This window comes from Hemicordylus capensis, chromosome 2, assembly GCF_027244095.1.
Source record: "Hemicordylus capensis ecotype Gifberg chromosome 2, rHemCap1.1.pri, whole genome shotgun sequence".
NCBI lineage: Eukaryota > Metazoa > Chordata > Lepidosauria > Squamata > Cordylidae > Hemicordylus > Hemicordylus capensis.
The window spans coordinates 148,261,611-148,285,409 of record NC_069658.1 but is presented as its reverse complement, the minus strand read 5'-3'; the positions used below and the strand labels follow the sequence as shown (position 1 = coordinate 148,285,409).

Below are 23,799 nucleotides of genomic sequence, written 5' to 3'. Positions count from 1 at the left end.
TGCATTTGGCTTTTGCGAGAACTTTGATACAGTTTGCGCATCAGGTAACAGAGAGAGCGAGAAAGCAGCAAGTATCGTGTGGCGTCATTAAAGCGCATGTCATGATTGGCTCGGCGAAGACCCATGCGAGCGAACTTGGAGGTTGCCTAGGCAACTCGGGCAGCTTTCAGCGCGTGACGCGCATGTACCCACCGATCAGTGAACGCATCACATAAGCGACTAATCACGTGAGGAAGGAGGGCACGCTCTGTTTACGTACTCAGGCGGGATCAACCCGGAAGTACATGTGCGCGGAGGCGGAAGTTGCATCTAGTTTTTATGTCCCGGAATTTTGGAGTTTGTGAAGTGGTGGCGGTGGCAGTGAATTCAAAATGTCGATAGAAATCGAGTCTTCGGAGTGAGTTCGCTGAGTGGGCTTCTCTGGAGAAGGGAAGGGGGGGGGGAAACTGGGGTTGGGGTTGTGTGGTTCGGTGCCGGGTTCCCAGGTGCACAGATGCCCCGCCCCCCCTCCGCTTTCTGGCGCTGCAGGCCTAGTTTTTGTCCACTTTAATTTTTGCCAGCTTAAAACAGAACCTTTTCCGTTGCTGAAGGAGGTCTCATGGAGTTCTTATTGTTCTGCGTCAACAGCGTTCTGAGTCTGTGCAGAGAAAAATGGAAGCACATTATATTGCGTGGTATTTGAGCAGTGTAGCGCATCTTTCATGTTTGAAGAGCTTCACCTACCCTACCTGCCAACATGTCCCTATTTGGGAAAATAAGGTCATGTTGGCAGGTATGGCATACATCTGTTTACTTCTTGTTAAATCTCCCCACTTTCAATCCCTACATCGCCTTCCTCTCCACTTCCAGATCTGTGCAAAACTGCTTGTTGTTCCCTTCAACACTCTCGATAGGCTTGCATATTCTTCCCTTGTCTACCTTGCCTCCCCTCCCAATCTTTCTCAGCTTGTATTGCTCAACACATCCCTGCCTGTGAACTTCCCTTGTCCATCCCCACCACCCTCAGTTGTCCACTGCTGCCTAGTGCTCCAAATATCTTGCAATCTTCAGATCCCTCCTCCTTAGTCTGCTGTAACTAAGCTTTAAAGGTAAAGTGTGCTGTCAAGTCGATTTTGACTCCTGGCGCCCACAGAGCCCTGTGGTTTTCTTTGGTAGTATACAGAAGGGCTTTACCATTGCCTCCTCCCCTGCAGTATGAGATGATGCCTTTCAGCTTCTGCCTATATTGCTGCTGCCCGGTATAGTAGCAGTGGGGATTCAAACCAGCAATCTTCTGCTTGTTAGTCAAACATTTCCCTGCTGTGCCACTTAAGGTGGTAACTAAACTTTACTACATGTAAATCAAAGAACTGCACATTCTTCCCTTGTTTACTTTGTCTCCTCTTCCTCTGTTGTTTTCCTGGTGTCATTTTATAGATTGTGAATTTGTGTACTTGTCTTCTTATTCATTGAAAAGCACCATGCATGTGCATAGTGCTATGTAAATAAAGACTAAATGTTATATTCTGGCAGTCCCTTGCCTGCAAGCTGATTATGGTTAACAGTGTGTGTGTACCAGAAAGGCGCACTATATATGTGTTTAGATATGCATGTCCCTTAAAGCGTTCACAATAAAAACAGACCTTGTAACTTGATGTGAGATTAGAGAAAAAATAGGCTGGGGAACAAGAAAAGCACAGAACTGGAAGTTATTGATACCAAAAACCGCCCTGAGCCATTTTGGAAGGGCGGTATATAAATCAAATAAATAAATAATAAAATAAATAAATAAATAAAAATAAATAAACTTGTAGCAATGTGGAATGATTAATTTGCCTAAATATGAATAGGAAGGCCCCTGTGGGGGCAATTTGCAGCAGTTCCAGGAGCTGACGTACTCTCTTCTGGGTTCTCTGATAATATGGTTGATGTTGTTATCTCAGTAATTATTGTGCCATATGATTTCAGTGATCCTTACCACAACCTTGTAAGGAAGGCTAGTATTCTTCTAATATTGCAAATGGAGGGCTAGATTGAGAGTGGCTTGCATAAGCCTGTCTAGTTTGAATCTCAGTTCTGCTATAAACTCACTAGACACTTCCCAATTCATAGCCTAGCCTCTTAGCCACTATACCACACCAGTTCAGTTATTTATACTCTGTGTTTCTTTCACAAGGGAATAGGTTAGAGTAAGAAAGAATAGCTGTATTTATTAGAACTGATCAGGAAGCAACCTTACTGCTTTGGAGTTCTTTATTAGTTATCTCTTAAGGGAATAGGATGGGTAAACTTGGAAGAAAATGCTGGATCTTTTGATCAGTTATATATTGATTAAATTGGTCCTTTTGTTGTGCCCTTAAGTTTGTATCTGTCTTTTTCTCTTAGTGCCCAAGTTACACATCTGTGATACTCAGTGTATATTTCCTAGTGTGACAATATGTGGCAATACTTAGCATATTTTTAATGTAGTCATCATTGGATGAAAGTATTTAGTTTAGTTTAGTTTGTTGTATTTACGGTCATTGACTAAAGGGGAATGGAAGTATTGCACTTAAGGTTAAGTGGCAAAAACATTTGCTCCCAAGCAGATATGCTGTACTTCTGGCAGTACTGTACTGAATAATGCACCAAGTTTCTGTGTTTAAAGTAAATGAAAGTCCTAGTGTTGTTGGGCTACTAAACCCTGCTTATACTTCTGCCCATTGGAGCAAGGTCTGATCATGATGGAAAATGCTTTGCTTCCGCACTATCTGATAATGGTAATATATCTGATAATGGAACACCCTTCCCTTCTGTGTGTGTGTGTGCGTGCGCGCATCAGACAGACTATATCCGCAAATTAATTGTTTTCACTATTTATTTTACCCAAAGTGTTATACGACTGATCATGCAGTACCTGAAGGAGAACAGCTTGCATCGTGCCTTGGCCACTCTTCAGGAGGAAACCACAGTGTCACTGAACACAGTGGACAGCATTGAGAGCTTTGTGGCAGACATTAATAGTGGCCATTGGGATACAGTACTACAGGCAATACAGTCATTGAAGCTCCCGGACAAAACACTCATTGATCTGTATGAGCAGGTAAGCATGCTTCATGTGGTTATGTTTTAGCCCATTTTAATCTATTATTCACAGAAATAAACTGCTGCTTTCTCTGTAGCTTTAAAGCAGATCTATAGTCTTAGCTCTGGGATGATGTAGTTAACCCCCACTAAGAAAACAATTATAATATTGGGTCTGACAGCAGTTTAACCACATTTATTCTGACATTTACTGTTTTCCTTTTTTACATTTTGACCTTGCTTTTGGACAGATAAAGAATTGGCAAAGCAGTTAACACCCACGATATAAATTGCAGAATTAATAAAACATTAAAATGCATGAGCTGTACTTAAAAAATAATGGTAGAATAGTAGGAGCAGGTTTTAAAAGTTGATCAACCTGCAGTTTTTAAAAGTCTATCCAAATAAAATGCTGTTAAGCTGCCTTCTAAAGCCAAGGCTAGATCAAGCCTGATGGACCTCATAGAGGAAAGCTTTCCTCAAGCATACTAGAAAAGGCCATTTTTTAGCAGTTGTCAATTATCCCTTTCGATGGCTGGGATATCTAGAGCTGTTTCCAACTATAACATGTTATTTGAATGCTATTGTTTCAACTCTTGTAATTTCTCCTTTTAATGTGATTGGTTGATGTGGTGAGGGAAGACCTAAAAAAAAAAAAAAAGGTCTTATCTCTTCTAGATTCCAAACTTCTGTCCATACAGATAGGATGCATGATAGCTGAAGTATGCCAGTCTAGTAGTTTTAGAAGCAGGATCTTGGGTGATTCATCTATTATCATGAGCCTAAGTATTGGAAGAGTTCAGTCTACATACCCATACCAAAGAAAGTAGACTTAACAGATTGCACAAACCATCACACAATCTATATAATTATTTCACTAATCCTGTGCATGGCGGGCAGAAGCGGTGGCGGAAATGCGTGCGGATGTGGGGATGCGTGGGGATGTTTGGTGGGCAGAGGCAGGCCCAGGCCCGTTCGCCGGGAGTGGGGGCAAGAAAGTGAGGGAGGCGGCAGTGGGGAGGAGTAGGCAACGGTGGGGAGGAGAGGCAGCTGGGTGGCTGGCGGAGCTGTGTGGGCCCGGCCGGTGAGGAAGCAACAGTGGGGACTGGTGGGTCCGGGCCTCATGGTGAGGTGGTGGCTGGGCCTCCAGGAAGAGGCGGAGGGCCCGGCTGGGCGGGCAGCAGAGCTGTGCCAAAGAGCAGGGAGGGGGGAAGAAAGTGGGGAGGGCAGAAGCAGGAGGCGGGGAGGAGTAGGCAGTGGTGGCAGAGAGGAGAGGCAGTTGGGCCCGGCCAGGCCGGCTGGTGGAGCCGCAATGAAGAAGTGGCAGCGGCGGGTCTGGGCCCCAAGTTGAGGTGGCGGCTGGGCCACCAGGAAGAGGTGGAGGGCCATGCCGGGCCCGGCGGTAATGAGAGGTGGGCAGTGGAGCCATGCTGCAGAGCAGGCCCGGGGTGGGGGGAGGAAGTGGGGGGACAGAAGTGGGAGGCGGCGGTGGGGAGAAGAGGAGGCTGGGCCCGGCATGGGCCGGGCCGGCCATGGTGAGGAAACGGAGACTTGGGCAGAAGGTGTGTGTGTGGGGGAGAGGTAACTGCCAGACTCAAAGAGGGCACAGATGCTCTGTGCAGGGTCGGCTAGTATCCTTAATTTCACAAAAGCAAAATAATGCTCAGGATAATCCAAAGTAGATTAGAGCCCTACGTGGAAGGGGAAATGCCGGTTGTTCAAGCTGGTTTCAGAAAAGGCCAAGGAACAAGAGACATCATTGCTGATGCACGCTAGATAATTGAGAAAGCCAAAAAATACCAGAAATAAGTCAATATGTGCTTTATTGACTACAGAAAAGCCTTTGATTGTGTTGACCATGTCAAGTTGTGGAATATCCTTATGAAAATGGGCATCCCAGAACATCTCATTGTTCTCATGAGAAACCTATACACAGGACAGGATGCCACAGTCCAGACAGAACATGGTGAGAAAAACTGGTTCCAGATTGGCAAAGGAGTAAGACAAGGCTGTATACTTTCTCCTTCTTTATTCAGTTTATATGCTGAACATATACTCAGAGAAACTGGATTGGAAGAAGATGAGCGTGGCTTTAAAGTTGGAGGAAGAAACATCAATAGCCTGTGCTACGCTGATGACACCACTCTGATAGCTGAGAATGAGGATGATCTGCAAGCTCTAGTAATGAAAGTCAAGGAGCACACTGAAAAAATGGGACTACAATTAAATGTCAAGAAGACTAAACTAATGGCAACGGGTACAGCAACCAGCCTCAGAACTGATAGTGAAGACATTGAAGTGGTGGATAGCTCCTGCCTTTTAGGATCGACCATCAACAGTAAAGGGTCCAGCAGTTAAGAAATATGCCACAGACTAGCACTTGGTAGGGTTGCAATGAAGGCCTTGGAAAGGATATTTAGATGCCATGATGTGTCTATACCTACAAAGATTAGAATGGTTCGGACAATGGTTTTTCCCATCACACTCTATGGATGTGAAAGCTGGACTTTGAAGAAAGGATAGAAAAAGCATTGACGCTTTTGAACTTTGTTGCTGGAGAAGACTTTTGAGGACATGGACAGCCAGGAAAACAAACAAATGGATCCTAGAACAAATCACTCCAGAATTTTCACTCGAGGCACAAATGACTAGACTCAAACTATCATACTTTGGACTCATTATGCGAAGATCTAGCTCCCTTGAGAAGTCCATAATGCTGGGAAAATTGTAAGGAAAAAGAAGAGGACGACGAGGCAAGGTGGATGGACTTGATTATGACAGCAATGAATTCCTCACTGAGACCTTAAAGGCCAAGTTGAAGACAGATCATCCTGGAGAGAATCTATCTATGTGGTCACTCAGGGTTGACACCAACTTGATGGCACTTAATCAAAACAAGTACTGTTTGGCAATGATTAGTCAAGTAATATTAAAATGATCATCAAGATTTTCTGGATTTCTGGTGTAAGGCCTCTGTTACCCCAATCTCAGTTCTGAAAGTTGGATCTGAACTGAATCTGTAAGCCACCATGGAAGCTAGTTCTGCAGTAGCAGAAAGGTTGAATTAAAGTGTCTTAAATGACTGGAGTTGTATCCAGATAAATCAAATGTTCTTATGATTGATATTGTTTTCCTGATATTTCAGGTTGTTTTGGAATTGATAGAGCTTCGTGAACTGGGTGCAGCCAGATCCCTTCTTAGACAAACAGACCCAATGATCATGTTAAAGCAGACCCAACCAGAACGATACATTCACCTTGAAAATCTTTTGGCTAGGTCCTATTTTGATCCCCGTGAGGTAAGCCTATACAACAAGAATGTAATTTATGTATTTTATTATTTGCTACTTAACTTGTTTCATTTCTAGAGTTATACCACGTACCACATTTGTAAAAAGTATCAATTTTATCTTGTTGTTTCCATACTTCTGTACAGCACTGGAGCTGACACACTTACAAATATATTTGTAGAGGATATCATTTTAAAAAATAATGTCTCGTTCTCATTTTTCTGTATAAGAGTTTTGTTCCTTTCATGTTGTCCTTTCTTGCCTTAAATATTTTTAACTGACATTTAGTGAAAACTACTATTGGAAGCATCTATATCGGGCAGCAGCGATATAGGAAGATGCTGGAAGGCATCATCTCATACTGCATGGGAGGAGGCAATGGTAAACCCCTCCTGTATTCTACCAAAGACATCCACATGGCTCTGTGGTTGCCAGGAGTCGACACCGACTTGACGGCGCAACTTTACCTTTTACAATTCATGTGAGCAGATAGACAGTTTTGAAGGCACTGACTGTTAGTTACCTTGATGCATTTTGCTCATGAACTCTTGATTAAAACAATTACTTCTTCAAATTATTTACTTCAATCCAGTCTTTAAACAATAGGCAAGTTGCATCTGTCTCTGAGGGCCATAAAACTAGTTAAAATACCCTTTAGGAATAGGCTTGTTCCTAATATAGTATAGAATATTTTAGGCTTGATTTGGATATATCTCTGGAACCAAAGCTTAGGATTGTGAATGTATGGCTGGGTTGTAAGCCTTTGCCACGTCCCTCCACTTTTGTGGAGCTGGTCTTGTGGTAGCAAGCATGACTTGTCCTCTTAGCTAAGCAGGGTCCGCCCTGGTTGCATATGAACAGGAGACTAGAAGTGTGGGTGCTGTAAGATATTCCCCTCAGGGGATGGAGCCACTCTGGGAAGAGCAGAAAGTTCCAAGTTCCCTCCCTGGCTTCTCCAAGATAGGGCTGAGAGAGATTCCTGCCTGCAACCTAGGAGAAGCTGCTGCCAGTCTGTGAAGACAATACTGAGCTAGATAGACCAATGGTCTGACTCAGTATGTGGCAGCTTCCTATGTTCCTGTGTGTGCCAATTTCCCACCATGACTTGACAGTATGTGTGACTGTTGCTAACCAGGCTTGTGTGAGTTTACTCTGAGAAAACTGAACACTGGGTTTCAGGGTGAGTGATGAAGATAGAGGTAGAGTTGTACACAAAAAGGCAGGAGTGTGGGGGAAAGCACTTGATCCTCTGGCTGATCCCTAAGCTTTGTTCTAATGTTAAATTCACTTGAGGCCTTAGAACTGACACACTTTTAGCCTACTCTCCAATAGGCTTATGAGATTCTGTGTGTGTGTCCACCCCGCTGCCATCAACTTTGCAACGCCTGGATGAATATGAACCAAATCAGATACAATTGTAGGGACACATAGGGACAGTTTGTGATGATGTCATACACATGGCTTCAAGATGGCGGGCATGTAAACTTTTGAGGTGCAAGTGGGCTAAATTGTGAACCACCTAACCAATTTGAACCAAATTTGCTATAGCTGTAGGGATGCATAGGGGTGCCCTAATGGTGCATTGTGTGAAGATGTCATCCACTCCAGTTCAAAATGGTGGCCATGTGAACATCTGAGGTGCAAGTGGGCTAATTTGTGGACTGCGTAACCCATTTGAACCAACTTTGGTACAGTTGTAGTGAGTGACACACAGGGACACTTCAATGGTGTAGTTTGTGATGATGTCATCCACCCCGATCCAAGATGGCAGATGCATAGACATTTGAGGTGCAAGAAATTTAACTTGTAGACCTCGATTTGAACCAAATTTCGTCCAGTTGTAGAGACAGTGAAAGGAAAGTAGGCTGATTAGTTCTTACTAGAACAACTTGTATTTGTTCTGTTCAGTTTTATTTCAGTCTCTGGCCAGCAATACAAAATAGACAGATAAAAAACTTCAAGCATTAATAACAATTTATCCTAAAGTATAACAATTGGATTAAGTAGAGTCTGATTCTATTAGCCACCACACAGAATTGGCTACATTATGAGGCTATTCTCACGATCAGGTGAAATCGGGCTAGGGGAGCCTAGCTCAGGTGAAATCGGAGCCTAGCCCGATTTCTCCTGACTGTGAGAACCACTGGGCTTGCAGGTGAGCCCGGTGGCCTCCAGCTGGTTAACTCGCTTAAATAACCATCCCCTAAGACCAGGTTAGCGGAGCAAGTGCTCCGCTAATCTGGGCTCTACGATTGTGAGTTGCCGTGGCAACTCACGAGTAGACCCCTGACCTCCATGCTGGAGAGACCCCTTAAAAGCAGCCTGCCAGCTCAGGGGTCTCTCCAGCATGCCCTGTGCGCTCGTGCAGGGTATGCTGGAGCTTCCGGGGGCTGCACAGCTCCTGATCCCGCCAGCCCCTGCCAGCCCAGTAACGGAGCCGGCAGTCGTGTGGGCAGCTGGTTTGGCCGCCCGGAGCAGACTGCTTGGTCATCTATGGGGAGAGTGGGCTAAGCCCACTCTCCCCGCTAACCCTCTCCAGGTGGCTCCCACTGATCGTGGGAACCGCCTCATCATGTAACATCAGAATCATGGTCAGCAAGAAGGAAAACAACAAAAAACTAATCTGAAGGCCCTGGAAAATCTCTTAGTAAAGGAGAAGTACAAGAATCTAGATTAAAAAGTGCAATATAATAATAAAACATGAGCTCCAGACTCAACTTCTCCATCTCTATATGGGCATATCCGTTCCTCATAAGGAATCTGCTTAAACCTACTCTCCAGAACCTCTGATGGAAGAGCATTAAAATTTGCCACTGTGAACACCCTTCTGTACTTAGGCACAATTAATGTGCTAAGGTACCTAGCTGGTTTGGAGTTATATATTTGGTTCCAAAGGTAAAACATATTTGTAACGTAACTTTGATAGTTTTGGCTAATCTAAAACTATTAGTTTTTCACTCAAGTGTTGACATGTTTTAATTATTTTGTCACGTAGGGGTGTGTGTGTGTGTGTGTGTGTGTGTGTGTGTGTGTGTGTGTGTTCCATGCAGGTTTTTCTTCAGGACAAACAATTGGAAGCTGCATTACCCCTTCTAGCACTGAAATTACTCCCCTGATATCCAGGGGAACTCAGTTTTATCCCTTTATGTATCCTTAGGCCATAGTTCTCTCAGAATTCTCTCAGAAGGATTCTTGAGAAGTTGTAACACTTATTAGCAAATTGCTTTCTTAAGTAAATGTTGCATGAGCATTTCTAGCTGACTACTGGCCAGGTAGCTTTACTAGCAGTGAATTAGTTTTTGAGTTATCACTAGGTAGTGAACAGTGAAGACCATCTACTCCTTTGTCTGCTGTACTACAAGTGAAGTGTTTAGGCATTTTCCAAAACCCACTTCTCTGATTTAAGCTGATGGGAAACAGAAATTGTACAAACATTTGTTGTGCCAGAGTAAGCAGAAGAGTTTGGTGGCTATTAGGTAAATATTTTCATTTGATTCAAACTGAGTAATGTCTGAGTTTTTTAGTCCAGTTCTTTCCAGCACGTTTCTTCAATGTCTAAATATATGAACTAAGTTATTTGGTTAAAAGGAATTTGTTATGTACTTAATATGGATTAGATGCTCTTTGTTTGCATCACTGTATACGCAAACATTAAACTAATAAACGATGTTTAGTAAAACACATATGCAATTTAATTGCCCATATCTTAGTAAGAAAGTTACTAGTCCTTTTTTTCTCTGCTAGGCATACCCAGATGGGAGCAGCAAAGAGAAGCGGAGAGCTGCCATTGCCCAAGCTTTGGCTGGTGAAGTCAGTGTCGTGCCTCCATCTCGTCTTATGGCCTTGTTGGGACAGGTGGTGTTTTTTTTCCTTAGACTTGCATTGTATGAAATTGAAAATAGACAGAGCTCAGGAAATCCACTAGTCTACTTGTCTGTGATGAGTGAAAAATGATGCTTGATGGGTGAAAAAAAATCCTAATGTACCAACATTCGTTTGAGGAACCACCTCATGGGTAAAATATTTTGTCAGGCTGCTGAACTGAGCCAACATTTATTGACCCCTAAACATAGAGTACTTAAGGGGTGTATATACAAACAAATAAACTTTGCTTTAGTAAAATGTCAGTCTTCCACATAGTATTGCAAATATTTTTCATGAGATGGATTTAATAAATCAGGTTAATAAATTAGTTGAGATGATGAGGGTCTCAATCGTGCCAAAACCTCTGGCATTTTTTAAAAAACTTCTGAAAACACATCTCTTCAACTAGGCTTTCGCAGCTTTTTAAAACCTGTTTTTAAATTGTTCTATTTAATTGTTGTTTTACGATGTTTTTAATTGTTAACCATTGTTCTGTGCTTTTATAATTTTTGTTTTAATTATTAACTGATTTTAATGGTGTTTTAATGTAAACTGCCCTGAGCCTTTTGGAAGGGTAGTATAAAAGTTTTTTAAAAAATAAAAAAATATTTGTTGTCAAGGAAGAGTTGCACCTGACATTTCAGATGTAACCTGCCAACCTGAAGAATGTAATGAGCTATGCCTTTTAATCCTATTTGATTTCTCAGGCACTGAAATGGCAGCAGCATCAGGGACTGCTTCCACCTGGTATGACAATTGACTTGTTCAGAGGCAAAGCTGCTGTGAAAGATGTTGAAGAGGAAAAGTTCCCCACACAACTGAGTAGACATATCAAGGTGAGTATTATAATTTATTTATTTAAAATATTTATGTCTCTTCCCTCCAGTGCACTACTGCTCGGGGCTGTTCACAACAATAAGATAGACACAGATACAATAAAAGTAATAAAACTAACTAATTTTTTTAAGTCAGATTAAAAACCACAATTATTAGTTTCAAATTAAAACTGAAAATTATAAAAAACTAAAGAACCTACCAGATATAACAAAACAATAATGGAAAAGGTGTGTTTTGAGATGTTTTTTAAAAACACCGAGGGAGGGAGCATGGTGAAGTTCTTCAGAGAGGGTGTTCCAAAGCTGAGGGGCCCCAACCAAAAGGCCCTGTCTCTAGTCCCCGCCAACCGGATCTCTGTTAGTGGCGGGGTCATGAGCAGGACTTGAGATGGTGAGCGGAGGGCCCTGGCAGGTTCAGATGGGTGAATGCGGTCCAACAGGTGCCCCAGCCTCAAGCCGTGTAGGGCTTTAAAGGTCAATACCAGCACCGTGAATCTAGCCCGTAAGCAGACCGGTAGCCAATGAAGCTGACGCAGGACGGGTGTAAGACTCGTGAAGCAACTTGCACCCACGAGCATCCTTCCGGCAGTGTTCTGAACCAGCTGAAGCCTCCGAACAGTGTTCAAGTTCAGCCCCACGTAGAGCGCATTGCAGTAGTCCAATCTGGATGTTACCAATGCATGAGTGTCTAATTGTCGTTTCCTGCACTGGAAGGAATAAGCCAAACTCCTCCAAAATTCATTTTTAGCCTACTTTCCAGTAGGCTTATGATATCACCCAGTATTCCATTTGTATGTCCGTCCATGTGTGTGTGTCCCCACCATCAACTTCACAATGCCTGGACCTGTATGAACTAAATCAGGTACAGCTGTAGGGACACAAATTGACACCTCAGTGGCGTAGTTTGTGATAATGTCATCCACCCCAGTTCAAGATGGTGGACGTGTAAACGTTTGAGGTGCAAGTGGGCTAACTAGTGAACTGCCTAACTGATTTGGACCAAATTTGCTACAGTTGTAAGGACACATAGGGACACCTCAGTGGCATAGGTTGTGATGTCATCCATCCCAATTCAAGATAGCGGATGCATAAACATTTGAGCCTCAAGAGGGCTAAATTGTGGACCGCCTAGCTGATTTGAACTATATTTGGTACAGTTGTAGTGAGTGACGCATAGGGACAACTCAACAGCGTGGTTTGTGATGATGTCATCCACCCCAGTTCAAGATGGCAGATGTGAATGTGCAAGTGGGACAACCTTTGAACTGCCTAACCGACTTGGACCAAATTTATTCCAGTTGCAGGGATAGTGAAAGGAAAGTAGGCAGATTAGTTCTTACTAGAACAACTTGTTTTAACTTCAAAGCTGTTGATGTACCACCATCTTGGGTATGATCGGAATTGGACAGGGAGGTTAATTATTGAATGCAATAATTATGTCAAGATAAAATAGCAACAGTCTGAATGCAAGTCTAGTGTATTTAAAATTATATGTAATTTTTAAAACTATGTTTAAAAGTGTACCTAACTGCTTGTCGTTCTTGTTCTTTGAATTATTTACTTTTGGATGGAAGATTAAGTTTTACTGAGCAGCTGGGGACAACACTGCCTAGATAGTTCTTTGTACTCAGGGCTAGATAAGTTGTTGTTAATCACAGCTGAAAATTCAAGGAAGCGTCTGGAAAATCCCTGCAGCCTCCCCGCACCCCTCAACTATGCCTGTAGCTTTGAATATGGTCATACATGTGCAATATGTGAACTATATGTGATTCTTGCTGTCTTAAACAGTGCTGCATAAATGATCTGTGAGTGCTGCCATTCTATATTTACTGTATTTGGCCATAGTCAAGATGGCCGCATGCCAGTGTTCCCTCTAAGGCGCGTGCATGTGCGCGCGCTCACACATTTTTTGATGTCCGCTCAGTTAATGTTAGATCCCGCTCAGGTTGAATCAGGAAGTTCCCACTCTAAATCCATGTGCACACATACTGCTGCTTAGAACAAAACTCATTCCTCACACAGATGAAATTTTTTTAGAGAGAACACTGCCTCATGCTCTCAGCTTGTTCCTTTATATTTGAATAATTCTTGATGGTGTCCCAATTTTGAAATCCTTTTTGCATGTCCATGACCTGAAAGAGAGAGGTAGTTTGGGGGGCAGTTTGATTGCTATATGCTACCTTCAGGCTCAGAGGCAATATAAGTCTAAATACCAGTTACTGGAAAATAGCCGTGAAAGAGGCGGTTTGTCTATGTACAGGTGAAACTCGGAAAATTAGAATATCGTGCAAAAGTCCATTAATTTCAGTAATGCAAATTAAAAGGTGAAACTGATATATGAGACAGACGCATTACATGCAAAGCGAGATAAGTCAAGCCTTAATTTGTTATAATTGTGATGATCATGGCGTACAGCTCATGAAAACCCCAAATCCACAATCCCAGAAAATTAGAATATTACATGGAACCAAGAAGACAAGGATTGAAGAATAGAACAATATCGGACCTCTGAAAAGTATACAGTGTACTGTGCTTGATTGGCCAGCAAACTCGCCTGACCTGACCCCATAGAGAATCTATGGGGCATTGCCAAGAGAAGGATGAGAGACATGAGACCAAACAATGCAGAATTGCTGAAGGCTGCTAATGAAGCATCCTGGTCTTCCATAATACCTCATCAGTGCCACAGGCTGATAGCATCCATGCCACGCCGCATTGAGGCAGTAATTGCTGCAAAAGGGACCCAAACCAAGTACTGAATACATATGCATGCTTATACTTTTCAGAGGTCCGATATTGTTCTATTCTTCAATCCTTGTCTTCTTGGTTCCATGTAATATTCTAATTTTCTGGGATTGTGGATTTGGGGTTTTCATGAGCTGTATGCCATGATCATCACAATTATAACAAATTAAGGCTTGACTTACCTCGCTTTGCATGTAATGCGTCTGTCTCATATATCAGTTTCACCTTTTAATTTGCATTACTGAAATTAATGGACTTTTGCACGATATTCTAATTTTCCATGTTTCACCTGTATCTGTTTTCTGGACTTCCAGAGTTATCTGATTGGCTACTGTAGGAAGCAGGTTGCTTGACTTGATAGGCGTCCAACAGGGCTCTTCTTACACTCTTATGATATAAGCAATTCCTTGTGGTTTCCAGAGAATGAGATACAAAATAGATATGGAGTTCTCTGTTTATTGGCTTTTGAGTTAGAACTCTTTTAATTGGAATACCTTGTACTTGAAAAAATAGAAGTTGGTCCATAAAAGTCTGACTTGCTTGTATGGGTGTGCACAAAACCGGTTTGCCTGGTTCAGTTTGAGTCCGAACCGGACTCGAACCAAACCAGGCATGTTCGGTTTCACCCCCTGAACAGACCCCCTGGCTTGGCTCACATTCGAGCCAGTTCAGGGGTTCTACAGTTTAAAAATAAAAATAAACTTTACACAACTCACTGTCTCCGGGGGTGGGGTGCTGCTGTGGCTGCAAGGGGGACTCTGGCAGTTCCACCTCCCCCCCATCCCTGTAGGGTCTTTTCGGGCCATTCCAGCCATTTCTCCGGTGTCAACGGCCATTTTGGAGGCCACTGTGCATGCACCCTGGCCATTTGCATGGCCTGCCTCATGACTCAGCACGCAAATGGCAAGGGCACATGTGCATCGGCCTCCAAAATGGCCACTGCCACATCAGAAAGTGCCAGAATGGCCTGAAAAGGGCCAAAATAGCCCTGCGGTTACTGTTGGGAGGCTGGCGAGGGCAGGGGGAAACACCAGAGACTCTCCTGTGGCCACAGCAGCACCCCCCAGAGGCGGCAAGGAGTTAAAAAAAACAAGCCCAGTTTGGCTGGAGGGTGAACCCTCAAACTGCACTAGTTCGATGGTGAACCAGCTCGAGGTTGAGCCGGTTCGCACATCCCTACTTGCTCGTTTTTATATATTGTTGCTGTTCTTGGATCAGGGATGAATTTTTGGAACAAGTATTTTTTTGAACACTAACTGAAGAATACTCTGTGATCCAGCAGCGGGTGGGAGATGGGACGAGACTGTTTTGTTTGTTTTGCAGCCAGAAGAAGGCACCCAGGGATGGGGTAACTCCCCATATGCACTAGCAGAGGCAGTACTTGAAAAGAAAAAGCAAGTCAAATTTTGAAAGCATTCTTTTGGCTAGGCCTTCTTTGTTTAATAATGTCATGTACCAGGACCTTGTGCTCGTAACAAGGCAAAAATGTAACAATTGTCGTTCAGATGTTGGTTATAAACATCTTCCAATAATATGTTGCATAGATTTCAGATTGTGGGCCCATCCTTAAAAAAAAAGGGGGGGGGGGAGAGAAAAGAAAAGAATTAAACAGCAACAAAAGTAATATATATATATTTTTTCACTCGGTGTAAGAGCCATGTTTTACAAGACTGATGTGAATTTTGTGAGATATATTTCAGGAGCAGGGATTGTTCATATGAAACTGACATTGCATGAAATCCTTATTTTTATTCACTTTAAACAGTTTGGCCAAAAGTCTCATGTGGAGTGTGCTCGATTTTCTCCAGATGGTCAGTATTTGGTCACTGGCTCAGTTGATGGATTCATTGAAGTATGGAACTTTACCACGGGAAAAATTAGAAAGGTAAAGAGTAATGTGGATTATTCAGTGCTTAGAGCACTCTTTATCAGCTCCTCCATCATGCTTAATAAAAGTAAATTTTACTTACAATTTGGTAGAGTTTTACAAATGGAATTTGAATTACATTTAATTTTTTAAAGTGTTGATTTGATATGTAGAGCAAGGACTTAAACCAAAACTAGATGTTAATGCAGCAAACATGGAATTACATACCACATATTTTCTGTCTTGCACGAACTTGTGGATGAAGTGGGGATTTGTGGGTTTGAGGTGAGAGGCAGGTGCTTAATCCTTCCCCAGCCAGACGCTGAAACTGGAAGGGAGCTTGACTGGGGTGGGGGTGGGTGGGAAATGGCTTGGTGGGAAGGTTTGCAGGGGAAGAAAGGGCTAGGCATGCCTGCCACCACCTCCTCCTCCTCACCTTTCTGTTCTCCTGCCCCCCCATGTATATTAGGTGGTAAACATGGGGTTGGGAATTTGTGACATAACTCCTAGTTCCAACCTTAATGGATTGGATTGCATTAAGGAGAGTGAAAGTAATTCAGTGGTTGCATGTGTAAGATACCTAGGATCAGTTCCTAGCATCTTCCATGAATAAGGATCTAGTGTGGCAAACCCCAAAAAGGCCTTTGCTTTAGAGATCCACTATCAGTCAAGAGCAGATAGTTCTGGGAGATGAAACAATGGATTCAGGATAAGTCGGCTCCTTTTTAATGAATGTTATACACATTTAGCTACTGCTGTTCTGGTCTCTCTCTTGTTTTCCCTCCTCCTATAGTGGCTTATGTTTTGTTCACTTTCATTTAGGATCTGAAGTACCAGGCACAGGATAACTTTATGATGATGGACGATGCAGTGCTGTGCATGTGTTTCAGCAGAGACACTGAAATGTTAGCAACTGGAGCACAAGATGGGAAGATCAAGGTAGGGAGTGCGGGAAACTAGAGGCCAGAAAGATTCTCTTAAGGCATGTTTCTCAAACTTCTGAGAGCATGCTTTGTTTGGAATTAAAGATGGAAGCACATTTCATTCTTTTACCTGATAAGAGATCATCCAGCTCCCCTCCTCCCCCCACACACTGCTTCTGCATGAATTTGTGCCGTTTCCTTCCCGATTGGAAGGAGACCAGCATAGCGCAGTGACTCAGGTAGAAACAGAACAGGCATTTGTCTCTGAGCCTGAATAATTCTGCTGCTTCTCCAGGGGTGGGGCTATAACTGAGCAGCCGTGTTCATGAGCCACCCACCGCCAGGGGCTGTCTCCCAAGCTCCCTCCCCCAGACCACCCCACTCGCTCATCGCCTCCGTGGCAGCTCCTAAAGCTACAGGAGACACAGTGGTGGCTCCTAAGCTTTCCCTGGCCCTTTAAAGACGACATCGCTTGGCACCTGTTGCTTGGCAATGACATGTTTTTAGCACGTCATGGCAAGGGAAGCCTTAGGAGCTTTAGGTGCTGCTCTTGCAACTTTAGGTGCCTCTGCCGTCACTGTTGTGACGGCTCCTACAATTCCAGGAGCTGCAGCAGCTCCTAAGCTTTCCTTGGCCACTGGTGCTATGAAAACGTCACGGCCCGGAGTGCTGGGCCCTGATGTTTTTATAGTGTGCAGTTTTGCAACCCACTTCTGGAGCCTTAGGAGCCAGCACTGCTGTCGCGGCCTTGGCAGCAACAGCAGTGGCGAGGGGAAGGGGGAGGCAGCAGGGATTACGATGATGAAAGAGGTAAGCCACCACGGGGGCCGAAGTGGGGGGGAAAGGAGGCCTGGTGGCGTGGCTGTGCTGGCAACCATGGTCAGAACACAGGCCACCGCCAGGAATGCTACATCCCTGTGCTTCTCTGCATCAGTGGTGATTGATCCAGTTGCACCCAGGGGAGAGACATGTTGCCTGGCCTCTCCTCTCCATGAAGGCTGACTGAAAGGAGGCAAGGCCTTTATTGTTCTTTATTATGTAATTGGATTAACATTAGCATAGATGGATTGATTTTTCTCTTGTTCTCGCAGCACAGATTTTGGGAATTAATGGCTTAAGTTGCTCAGATGTTAATATTATTATCTTTGCATCTGAAAAAAAAAAAGCAAGATGATGTTGAATCTGCTCTGGTTCTTCCTGTTTGAAATATTGTTGTGGGATTGCACTGTTTGAAAGACTTAACACTGATATTCAAAGCTTAATGAGCAAACACATGATAGAAATGAATGTAACCTGTGATGAAAATGGCCATAGTCTGGTGTGTTTTGGTTTCAGACTCTTGTTGATATTACAGTGCCTATGCCCTATTTATATCAGGCGTGTACAGTAAGTAAATAATAATTGCCACCAGGCAGGGAAATTTTGCAAAGAGGGGAATAGATGCATCTTGTTTTCATTTTGGTGGTTGATGAGCAAAATGTAGTTCTTTTCCCCCACATTAAACACCACATTTTTATTAGGCCACCTGCCCGCGTATATTTGTGTTGGTCATTTGCAGCACAGTATACGTATATGTGAACATGTGAGCTAGTAAACTAAAAACAGATGTTTTCTTACTGAAATGCAAAATATTTCCATACCTTCCATAGTACATTTGAATCTATTGAGTTAGCTCTCTTGTCTACAGTCCTGTGTGTGTTTTTAGTGGTTTCTCCATTTTAGTAATTCCAGGCATTCATATCAAGTATTCAGTAACTTATAGGGCCCTTCCCAGCTAGAGTTGCTCTCTTGTTCCTAACTTAAGACGAGCAGAATTGGATTTGTTGGATTGTCTAACTAGTTCTGAAGGCAATGAGACAATAGTCTCAGGAATGTTCAGTTAGCTCAGGTCGGGGCTTCCCAGTGATGGAAACTGTGTTTTACTTCTCTCTCCCCCCCGCCCCCAGGTGTGGAAGATTCAGAGTGGGCAATGTCTGAGGCGATTTGAAAGAGCGCACAGTAAAGGAGTAACCTGCCTGAGTTTTTCCAAGGATAGCAGTCAGATTCTTAGTGCCTCTTTTGACCAGACAATCAGGTAATTGGGGGGCATCTCTTTTTTGCTAAATTTTATCACTCATCTTGACTTTGACAAGTGTCACTAATGTTGCTACTATGCTGCACCAGGATCCATGGCTTGAAATCTGGGAAGACGCTCAAGGAATTTCGTGGTCATTCTTCATTTGTAAATGAAGCTACTTTTACACAGGATGGGCATTATGTTATCAGCGCATCCTCTGATGGCACTGTAAAGGTAAGTGCAGGCTACTGACCTCTGGCAGCTGTAAGCTGTATTTGTTTAGCGGAAGCATTCACCTTATTTGATTTTGTGAACCTTTTTCTTGCTTGAATGGCAGAAGTGGAGTAAGTGTGCTGTGGTTCTGCTGGGTGATATAAAACCAGTTGATGGTTCTTCGTGTTCCCACTTGCAATTCTTCATGGCCTGTGGCAGCTCTTTTGGGTAGGATGAAATATGCTTGTACCCTGCAGAGCTGCTCGTCTGAGTCTCCTCCTGTTTTCTAGAAGTGCTTGTACAACTTTTCTGTGTAAGCAACTGCCTGGATTATTTGTTTTTTATTGGAACTGAAGGACTTGGCCACCAGTTGTGGACTGACTTCTTAAGTTCAAATGTTGGAAACAAATTTTTATTTTGAAGTAGCAAAATGCTCGTCATAGTAAAAGACCATGGCTGTCATCCAGAGCAACCATACAGGGATTTGCAGACTTCTGCTATATTGTAGTCTTGTGCAAATGTCCCATTAAGAAAAATGAGATGTGTTGTAGTTGTGCAAATGTTGTGTAAGCATGCTTGCCGTCGCACAACACTCGTCTGGGGCATAAGCTCCAGATTTAGTGCAACTAGCTAGCACAACAGCTTTGCACAAGTGCAGCACCCTTCTGCAAGTGTTTCATTGCTCTGAGTGTCATCCAGTGTATGTTTGGAAGGAAGAGAACATACTGTATTGCTGGAACATAATGTGTACAATCCCCACACAAACACACATTGTATCCATCTGTATAGCCAGAACCTGGTTTCTATTTTTTGTTATGCTTTATCCGTGTGTGTGTTTGTCAGTCAGAATCACCTTTAGACAGGCAAGTATGATATGTCTGTACTGATTGTCTTCTTTGTTGTGTTCAAAGGTTTGGAATATGAAGACTACAGAGTGCTGTAACACCTTCAAATCACTTGGCAGCACAGCTGGGACAGACATCACTGTGAACAGTGTGATTCTGCTGCCTAAAAATCCAGAGCACTTCGTTGTTTGCAACAGATCAAATACCGTTGTCATTATGAACATGCAGGGACAAGTATGTGATCGGAGGGCAGTTGCTTTGAAATGACTGGGCGCAGAGTTTAGTTCCTTTTGGACTTGGGAGATTCTGTAGTGATTGTGTGAAGCCAGATTTGCTCACCTTTCTTCTTTTCCTCAACTTGGACACATTTGAAAATAATTGTGAATATGGCACTGGTTTGCCATCAGGCTGCTATGACTGCTAATTCTGGGCTTCAAAGTAAGCCATGCTCTGGTTAAGATCTGCAACAGCAGATGCCAGATGCATTCTGGCAAGGAATATATTCTAGATCCCTGAGGATCACACTAACAAAACCACCTAGCCCGATTTGAGTTCGAACTGGACCAGTTTGGTTTTGTCCCCCGCTATTGAACCAAACAGGGATGGGGGGTCATCAAACTTTTTTAAAAATATATTTTTTTAAACTTACCCCCTCCGGGGAGGGGAATTCTCTGAGATGGTGGTGGGGTCCACAGAGTTTCCTTCTCCCACTGCCGGCCTTTTTGTAAAAACCATCTGGTTTGGGCATCTTTGGCTGTTTTCAGGCCTATTCCCCAGTGCAGTGGCCATTTTGGAACGCCCCAGAGTCCCACTGCGCAGGAGTGGCGGCCGCCAAAATGGCCACCACGCAGGGGAATAGGCCTGGAAAGGGAACCAAGCCATTTTTACAAAAAGGAAGGCCGGCAGGCCTAGGGAGAACCTCCACGGACACACACACACACCTACCTAGCCACCTCAGAGAAGCTCCCTGGAGGGGGTAAGTTTTAAAAGGGGTGGGAATTAAATGTTTGACGAAACCCCAAACTGGGTGTGTGTGTGTGTTTGGTCTGGGGTCGAGCCAAACCGGGGGTGGTGTCTCAACCCTGAACCTTCGAACCAAACTGGTTCGATCAAACCGGTTTGGATTTGAACATGTTTGCACACCCCTACAATTCACTTCCCTAATCAGCTGAACTGTTCAGAATCCTAAGTCCTTTTCCCTGTTCTCCTCCATACTTGATCACGTTAGATTCAGTTGGTCCTCCTTTTCCATAATTAAATGCCCCCCAGTATGGCATGTTTAAAGCAGTTGTATGTGCATTATTTTGTGTGTGCTTAGAGCACCACTGTAAGGTTGGCTAGAATTATCCTCTTGTCACAGATTTGAGGTGTGTATGCTGAGGCTGAAAGAACAGTGGCTTATGTGACTGAGATGAGAGTTGAACTGTGGCTTGGCAGTGCATATCTCACCTGTGATGTAACCACTGTGCAATATCAAGAGAGTCAGGGCATCCTGCCTCTTCCATCCGTTTGCTTGTCTGGCCGAAGGCCAGGGCAGAGATTCCTGGCTGGCCTCTGCACTAGCCACCTGCAACACACTCTCAGAGCTATACCACTTTGGAGGTGGTGAGTCTCCTGCATTTGAGGATGAGGTTCACACCTATTTTTCTCTCCCTCTTTCTCCTGTAGTGTTTTACAATTAGAGTCTTAGAATATCTTAACAGCGCTGGAGCAATTGCTTGTTTTAACTTTTTCCTAAAATGTGCTGATTTTGTAGATTGTGAGAAGCTTCAGCTCTGGTAAGAGGGAAGGTGGTGACTTTGTCTGCTGTGCCCTTTCTCCCCGAGGCGAGTGGATCTACTGTGTGGGTGAAGATTTCGTGCTCTATTGCTTCAGCACCGTGACTGGCAAGCTAGAGAGAACTCTGACAGTGAGTAGCAGAGGGGGCCTCTTGGACAACTCGTTCGAAGGGCTGTGCGTGATCTTATTTCAGGGTGGATGTTGTAATGCTAATGCAAGCTGGTGGAATCTTTGTGTTCAACACTAGACAGCTTTGTTTTGAGGCAAGACTTACAATTATATACACTTCTTTAAAATACATGTCTTCAGTTCGTGCCAGTCTTTCTCTGCACATTATCTGAACTTTAAGCCAGGACGATGACACAGCCACAATGTCCTATGTGTCACCCCTGTAATGTTTAGAAAGGCAAATACGTGACAGGATTGATTGATTTCCTTTCATTACATTTCTATACTGCCCTTCCAAAAATGGCTCAGGGCGGTGTCATCACATTGCAGATTTTCTTGCCTCACTGTATTTCATCAGCAGCGGTAGCTGCTGAGGGTCATGTCATGCATCTTGCCTTACTAAACATTATGGGTGAAATGAGAAGTTGGCACAGAGTTGCTACTTTTGGCAGTAGCCAAGATATATCTGCCAGTTGTAATATGTCATTACAGCCTTTTCCGAAGATAGTACCTCACATTTATACAGTGCTTTAGAGTGTTCGTATACACTGTCTGGGTAGTTGGTAGAGCATCCCCTGTAAGAGACATCAATGTTTTCACCTTCATATTGCAGAAAGGGGACTCAAGACAGACAGTAGCTATCTTAAGGCCACCTAGTGGGTATACAGCAGAGGCAAGATAGGAGCTGGGAACTTCCTGGCAGACTATTTAATATAGGTTCCTTATGTAACTGCATGTCCTCTATTATGCTACTGAAGTAGCATTCCGCTCCTCCAGTTATTCAAAGCCTTGACTGTCTACTTTTGCTATTTGAGAAAAACAAGACTGGGGCTCTGCTGTAGAAGTGGATAGTAAAGTGTGCTTTAGGGCAACCTTGCAAACAAATCCACCAAAGTTACTCATAGAATTTCTACTAATTTGTCTGCCCTCAACACACACATTTCTATAAACAACCTGACAATAAAAATCAGCTTTCACATGACAAGTGCTTCCTTTCCTCACACCCTGGGGGCAGTAGAGTGGGGCTTTTACTCTCTCCTGTTCTCCCATACACACAGCCTGATATTCTTGCAAGATTAGCAGATTAGAATCTGAAAGGCATTTAAGGATGCAGTTAGCTGTTATTTTTTAAATTTACACCCTCCCTGAATCACCTCTTCAGCCTTTGCTTCTCTCTGGCAGGCTTCCTTCAATCCTTTTTCATATTGTTTTTCCCCAAATCGCTTTGACTATTAATTTAATCACCCTGATTACATTTTTCTTTCTTTGATTGTCTAGGTTCATGAGAAGGATGTAATTGGTATCGCTCACCATCCCCACCAGAACTTGATTGGGACCTATAGTGAAGATGGGCTCCTGAAGCTGTGGAAACCATAGAATGGATTTTTATTTCTCCTCAGTGCATGACTCTTGAATGCAAGGGAAGGATGTATGTTGCGGATTTTTTGTTTTCAATTCTTCTGAGGTCCAAAATGTGGTTTTAACTTATACTGGCTTTCATATTCACATTCAGGTGTCCCAAGAAATGCTAGTTAGTACAGCCCTTGCTAGTTGTGTGCCTGAATAGGACTGTTAAGAGTTTAACATTCATATATAACATGAACATAAGATGCATTGTATTTGCAATGAGCACATTCAAGCCAAAGTTGAACACTTTACAACCCCATTGATTTCAGAAGCACATGGTTGTGTATCTCCTTCTGAAGTGCATGGGACTTCCAAGCCCCTTAACTTCGGCTATGAACCTGGCAACAGTCTTGTGTTTTTTCCTGCTCCAGGTAAAAGTTCAGTGTCCCCTTAGAACATGATTTGCCCTGATTAGCATAGAACATTTTAAAGTATATATGCCCTTCAGTATCCTAAAATACATCAGATGTTACTCCATTTTCCTTCATCCAGCTATTTTTAGAAGCCTACTTGAGTGACTGTTAAATCTTGATTTAGGGTTATGTATAGCTTTTATTTCGAACAGTAGTTTTACGTTGTCTGTCTCTTCCCTAATAAAATAACTTTTATTACAAGCTTTTGATTTTCCTTTAATAAACCTGGAATTCAACTTGTTTTCCAGCTCTGAGAGAATTGTTAAACCGTTATTTATTATAGCTTTTGTTACTTTTCTGGGGCTCTAGCCAAAGTCAGTCATTTGACTTTTAATTACTATGATTTATTTAC

At 43.2% G+C, this 23,799-nt stretch overlaps 1 protein-coding gene across 1 annotated transcript; it reads left to right on the top strand.

Moving 5' to 3' along the window:
• The first annotated feature begins 227 nt into the window (after nucleotides 1–227).
• On the top strand, nucleotides 228–23,648 carry SMU1 (SMU1 DNA replication regulator and spliceosomal factor). The gene is made up of 12 exons (XM_053296442.1): nucleotides 228–397; nucleotides 2,851–3,061; nucleotides 6,188–6,340; nucleotides 10,076–10,186; nucleotides 10,903–11,031; nucleotides 15,542–15,661; nucleotides 16,466–16,582; nucleotides 18,513–18,640; nucleotides 18,730–18,856; nucleotides 19,747–19,914; nucleotides 21,437–21,589; nucleotides 22,906–23,648. Exons 1-12 carry the CDS (start codon nucleotides 372–374, stop codon nucleotides 23,002–23,004), a joined length of 1,542 nt encoding a protein of 513 aa, XP_053152417.1. The 5' UTR covers nucleotides 228–371; the 3' UTR covers nucleotides 23,005–23,648.
• Nucleotides 23,649–23,799: the final 151 nt, after the last annotated feature.